Consider the following 6,862-nt stretch of genomic DNA (forward strand, 5'->3'; position numbering starts at 1 on the left):
CCGAAAACAGAAAACACCATCTCATATTAAAACCCAACGTGTTTATTTGGTAAATTTCCACCCAATGTTCCAAGTTTTTAGGATCCTTGGCATCTAAACCAGGCCTAGAGAATACCAAGTTCTACCTTGTTATATTCATTGCCTTTCTCCTCTGAGAGATTTAGATATTGCTCAAGATTGTCAAATTAGTTACCTTTTATGTGTTATCTCATTAAAAGGCTTGTGATTTTCTTCTTTTTTAGTCATCAGACACCAGTTTGCAGCCAAGGGGTTGTTATATTCCGGGTTCAAATTTTGTGGAATTTGAACTTGTTGTAAAATTTGGTGTTGTGGGACTGATTTTTCATTCCATTGATCATTCTTGTGTGACATGGACGAGCGAACGGATAAGCAGAAGGCGATCGATGAGTGGCTTCCGATCACGTCTTCTCGGAACGCAAAATGGTGGTATTCATCTTTCCACAATGTCACTGCCATGGTTGGAGCAGGAGTCCTTAGCTTGCCTTATGCCATGTCACAGCTTGGATGGTACGTATGCTCTCAAAAGAAAGAAAAAAAATGAAAAGTTAATGGATAATTATATCCCAGAAATTATATTTTTGCACAGAAAGGAGAACTGACCTTTCCCTCGAAGTGGGCTCTTTAAGAAGATCAAACATGTTGCTAACCAATTTGGGTTGGTAACACATATACTAGATTGGAAATATGGATGGAATCGAGTTTGAGCTTTGGAGATGATCCTTTTTTTTTCCTTACTTTTGCAGAAGAGACTGTTTTGCAATTGGGTGTTCTTTATATTGAATAGTAGATCCCATTTTGCAATTTAATAGTAATAGTGGTACACTTTTCTCCGCAGAAGAGACTGCTTTGCAACTGGATGTTCTTCATAATGAGTAGTGATCCCATTTTGCAATTTGACAGCACTTACTCTTCTCATTTCTTCACCACAAAAGGCTATTGCTCCGTTCTCTAAATGGAATTAATATTGATCTGCAATAGGGTAGTCATAATTTTTAAGTAGAGAAGTGTTACGAACCTAAATCGGTTCGTAACGGATTTGATCTTCTCAGAGATAAGATCAGCCTCTTGACCCACTTCGAGGGAAGGGTCGTCCTCCGTACCGTGCAAAAACACACTTTCTCAAACAATTTTCTTCATTTCCCAAAAAAGGATGCGTACATGTTATTTATAAAAGATCTCTAATCTAGCTAATACTTATCAGTAAGACTCCTACTTATCCTAAACAACTAGAAAACAAATCTAAACTAACAGAAATAACAGAAATCTAAACTATCCGTAACAAGAAGTGATACTGTGCTTTTTCAAGATGCTTCTGTATAAAAATATTGTCACTTTTGGAGATAAGAAAATGATTTTATGACTATTTTGAAATTTGGTGTTTGAACTATTAGTGACATGGTACTGAGAATCTTTTGAAGAGGACTTGATATTGTTTGAAAGTTGGGGTCTTAACTCTCAACAAAACTTCTCTTTTAATGTTAATAGCAGAAATAATTTTTGTTTGCTCTGTTTGTCTTCAGTAAGTTATTTTATTTTACAGTTTGCCACTATTATTAATAATTTTCAGAAAAGAAGTAATGTTTCTTGTTTATTGAATTGTTGCAAGATTATTCTGCATTTGGGTATTCAAACATCTACAAAATGAATTTAGAGTTGTTTTTTTATGGATTGTAAACCTGATTTGAGTCAGCTTTCGGTTGGTGCTTTAATTTTTAAAAAGGGATTTGAGATTGCATTGTTTAATCTACACCTATTAATCGTATGACTATTATTTAGGCCATGCTTGTTTTGAATTTTGAGAAATGATTGTGAGTCTAAAACTAATTGTTGGACTCAGATTTACATTTACTTTTGAGTCAAATAATCAGTTTTAGACTCACAATCGGTTATCAAAATCGAAAACAAACAGGGCCTTTGAGTTGGAACTTTAGAACTTTTGACTCAAATTTACAATAAATTTTGAGTCCCATAATTTGTTTTGGACTCACAATCAGTTTTCATAATCTTAAACAAACATGGCCTTATTGTTATGAAATTGCGTTTTCAATTCTCAGTATACAATTTAATCACATTCACTTATTTTAGAATCTTGACACAGTTCTGCAATTACATCTGGCTATATAAGTGATGTCTCAGTTTTTCAAAATTGGTACAGAAATTAACTTGAAATTTGCTGTTATCATTTTCAGGGGTCCAGGTATTGCGGTGCTCATTCTATCATGGATTATCACTTTGTACACTCTCTGGCAAATGGTTGAGATGCACGAGATGGTGCCCGGGAAACGATTCGACCGATATCACGAGCTGGGTCAGCATGCATTTGGCGAGAAGCTTGGACTGTATATTGTAGTACCCCAACAGTTGGTCGTTGAAGTAGGCGTAAACATTGTGTACATGGTTACTGGTGGAAGATCACTGAAAAAATTTCATGACACAGTTTGCCCTAACTGCAAAGATATCAAGTTAACTTATTTCATCATGATCTTTGCATCTGTGCACTTTTTTCTCTCTCAGTTGCCAAATTTGAACTCCATTTCAGGAGTATCCCTTGCTGCTGCAGTAATGTCACTCAGGTAATCTTTTTTCCTTGCTCTCAGTTAGGCCTTGAATTCCAATATAACATGGCTCTAATACTCATTGTTAAAATTCAAAAAAAGGATATGTATGTATGGTAAAGTTTTGTTTGTTCAGGGGGATAACACTTTCAAGTACACATTACTCTTCATTCATGTTCTTAAATTATCATAAAATATTTTTTATTTATGTTTTTCTATGATTTAGCTGACACTTTGAATGTACTGCTAACACACTTGTTGCATAGTGTCTGACACGACACGTGTGTCCACACATGTCCTTTCGGCAATTTTAAATGTACTATTAGTAGTGTTGGACTTAGTGGCAGGGGGCAGAGGGACATATAGTGTGTGGGTGGCCACGGCCTGCCAGTGACTTGCAAAATCCCTTTTTACAAGTGGGGCCCAGTTATTTAATATTATTAAGTAATTAGCAGCCCCTAGGCCTTGAATTCCAATATAACATGGCTCAAATACTCCTTGTCAAAATTCAAAAAAAAGGATATGTATGTATGGTAAAGTTTTGTTTGTTCAGGGAGAATAACACTTTCAAGTGCCCGTTACTCTTCATTTATGTTCTTAAATTATCATAAAATAATTTTTATTTATGTTTTTCTATGATTTAGCTACACTTTAAATTTATTACTGACACACTTGTTGCACACATGGTGACACTCATTTCGACACTTTTAAATGTACTATTAGTAGTGTTGGACTTAGTGGCAGGGGCGGAGGGACATATAGTGTGGGGGTGGCCATGGTCCCCCAGTGAATTGCAAAGTTCCTTCTTACAAATGGGGCCCAGTTATTTAATATTATTAAGTAATTAACCCCGAGGCCTTCAATTCCAATTTAACATGGCTCAAATACTCATTGTTAAAATTTAAAAGAAAAAGGATATTTATGTATGGTAAATTTTTTTTGTTCAGGGACAATAACACTTTCAAGTGCACATTACTTTTCATTTATGTTCTTAAATTAACATAAAATAATTTTTATTTATGTTTTTCTATGATTTAGTCGACACTTTCAATTTATTCCTAACACACTTGTTGTATAATGTCTGACACGACACGTGTGTCCACACATGTTGACACTCCTTTCGACACTAGCTTCTAAATGTACTATTAGTAGTGTCGGACTTAGTGGCAGGGGCGGAGGGACATATAGTGCGTGAGTGCCCACGGCCTGCCAGTGACTTGCAAAATCCCTTTTTACAAGAGGGGCCCAGTTATTTAATATTATTAAGTAATTAGTCCCCCCCCCCCCCCCCCCCCCCCCCCCCAAAAAAAAAAAAGGCCAATGCAGGCAAAGTGTAAAATCCTACCCTCCCAAGTGTAAATTCCGGACTACCCCCTTCTTAGTGGGTGCGTCTACACATTTTTGTACTGTGCCAAGTGTGACATTCGGTTCTATTTTTTAACATTGTGTTTACCTCTTTTATTATTAATACTTCTTTTAGCTATTCTTTAACTAATATTTGTTGTAATATCCCTTCCCCTATATTTAAAACCCTAAACAAACTCTTATCCAATATTATATCCATGCGGTCATATTGGTCTCCCTTTATCGCTGCATATTGGATACTAGAAAGAACTAGAAATTGATGAATACGTTGTTATTTGATTATTCTCGTTTTTCTTTTTTGGATTAGAGTTGATTAATCCTAAGATTTTTTTTTTAAATGAATACCGTATTTATATTAATCAGTAATTTTTTTTTAAATGATCCATGTAGACGAACCCAACTAGTGTCGGGATTAGACTTAGTCAATTTGAGCCCGGGAGATCCTTTCACCTTCTTCATGAAAATTTTCTAAAGGATTCATTAGCCCACTCCAACTAGTTTGGGACAAAGGCTTAGTTGAGCTGAGTTGAGTAGTAATTTTATATGTATGCGCGTGTATGGACGTGTCACCATTTCTAGATTTTTAATATATACTATTTGTTTTAGCCATGTCTCCATTTCTAAATTTTGGGAGTTTTCTGCGCTGACACTCTGTGTTCATATCGACATGCGTCACTCCTGTCCGTGTCCACAAGTCATAGATGTTTTAAATTATCAGAAAATCATGCCTCTGCTTTGCTGATTCCTGTGACTGTTTTATACAGCTACTCCACTATTGCTTGGGGAGCATCTGTTGATAAAGGAAAGCAACCTGATGTCCAATATGATTATAGATCTTCAAGCACTGCAGGGAATGTTTTTGGCTTTTTTAATGCACTAGGAGAGGTCGCTTTTGCGTTTGCAGGGCACAATGTGGTTTTGGAAATTCAAGCAACTATCCCTTCTACACCAGAGAAGCCATCTAAGAAGCCCATGTGGAAGGGTGTGGTTGTAGCCTACCTCGTTGTCGCTATCTGCTACTTCCCTTGTGCGCTAATTGGGTATTGGGCCTTTGGTAACTCAGTTGATGACAACATTCTAATCACCTTAGAAAAACCAACATGGCTAATTGCAGCAGCTAACCTGATGGTTGTTGTTCATGTTATTGGAAGTTATCAGGTATTTTTCATTCTCCCTTTTTTGTGTTTCCCTTTAATATTGTTTAATCTTAATTCCTTCTTATTTGAATGGATGCAGATTTATGCCATGCCTGTGTTTGATATGATAGAAACTGTGCTGGTGAGGAAGCTTCATTTCCCACCCGGTCTTACTCTTCGCTTAATTGCACGCTCTGTATATGTTGGTAATTTCCTTTCCCTTCAGTTACTCCACTTTAAAAAGTGTTTCTAGTCCGTCACCAGAAACACAGTGTGGCCCATGTTGTTTGAGCGATCCAAACCGTTCATCTGATGGATCTTTACATAGATGGGGTGTGCCCAAAAAATCTATGATTTGGTTGACACTTTGAATTTATTGCCGACACCCGTGTTAACACTCCTTTAGACACTTCTAAGTGTACTGCTAGAAGTGTCAGTAACTTGGTATGTATGTATGTGTATGAGTGTGCCACTATTTCTAGATTTTTAGGGGATTCCATGTCAGATACCTCATATCCTTATCGAAACCCGGCACACAAATCTATATCCACAAAACATGATTATATGTACTTTCTATTTTAGCCATGTCCCCGTTTCTAAATTTTGGGAGTTTGCCATGTCCGAGTCTGTGTCCACAGATCATAGCAAAAAATCATCTCCATAGGATCATCATAACCCTTGATTTGTGGAGGTCAAATGGGCGGGTTTAAAATCTGTCCATTTTATTAAACCTCCACAAATGGAAGGGCTAGGATGATCCTATGGAGATGATTTTTTGGGCACACCCTATCTATGTCGGCCCATCAGATGAATGGTTGGGATCACCCAAACAATGTGGGCCCCACTCTATTTCTTGTTGAATGCGACCTTGGCAGTTTTCTTTCCTTCAGTTAATCTGTTTTGAATTTTTTATAAGCATTAAGATTACTTGAACTCATTCAGTATCTTTTTGCATGCTTTGTGTGCAGCATTTACAATGTTCATTGCTATAAGCTTCCCTTTCTTTGGAGGGCTACTTGGATTCTTCGGCGGATTTGCATTTGCACCGACAACATACTTTGTAAGTCATAGTGCCTTATCTTCATAGTTATAAGAACCCAAGTTGTCTTCCCCATGTTAATGAGATTATCAAAACAAAGGGAGTGCTGGTATATTTATTACTCACCCCAGTGGAGTAGACACCCCACACATAAAAAAACAGTTTACCTTTCCATTACACATTGCACTGATGTCTGACTGTTAAATTTCTTTTGTAACAGCTCCCTTGCATCATGTGGCTTGCTCTCTACAAGCCTAGAAAATACAGCTTATCTTGGTGTATAAATTGGGTATGCTAAATTAAAACCACCCTTGATATTTTATCTTTTTCTGTTTCTTGTTCACTTAATTTTGGAATGTTCAACTAATCTATTCTGTCTATGCATTTCAGATTTGCATCATACTAGGGTTTATGCTGATGATTGTATCACCCATTGGTGGACTAAGGCAAATCATTGTTCAAGCCAGTAGTTACAAGTTTTTCTCATGATCCTTCATAAGACCGAACAGCCGTGAATGGGTAATAAGTACTATTCAGACCAGAAAAATGATGACAATTATGCCAATGCTAAAGCTACTGCTAAAATCATCTGTATGTAAGTGGAAGTTTCTTGGTTTGTTTATGGAATTCGGGCGTATGGGCTGTTTGAGAAAGGAAATCACAGTGTAAAACAATTTAAAGGACCTCTTAAAGGGCATCTCTGCTTTTACTTTTTTCTATTTAGTATGCAAATATGAATTTGTGTT

The 6,862-nt window shown here is 36.7% G+C and overlaps 1 protein-coding gene across 1 annotated transcript; it reads left to right on the plus strand.

Annotated features, from left to right (window-relative positions):
- On the plus strand, positions 1 to 6,862 carry LOC143860977 (lysine histidine transporter 1-like). Its single transcript, XM_077371850.1, has 7 exons — positions 1 to 528; positions 2,211 to 2,594; positions 4,706 to 5,099; positions 5,178 to 5,283; positions 6,046 to 6,137; positions 6,337 to 6,405; positions 6,507 to 6,862. The coding sequence occupies exons 1-7, from the start codon at positions 371 to 373 to the stop codon at positions 6,603 to 6,605; spliced, it is 1,302 nt and encodes a 433-aa protein (XP_077227965.1). The 5' UTR covers positions 1 to 370; the 3' UTR covers positions 6,606 to 6,862.

Source organism: Tasmannia lanceolata, unplaced genomic scaffold (genome assembly GCF_043159265.1).
Source record: "Tasmannia lanceolata isolate RefF3 unplaced genomic scaffold, GAP_Taslan_0.1 ptg000037l, whole genome shotgun sequence".
NCBI classification, from domain to species: Eukaryota; Viridiplantae; Streptophyta; class Magnoliopsida; order Canellales; family Winteraceae; genus Tasmannia; species Tasmannia lanceolata.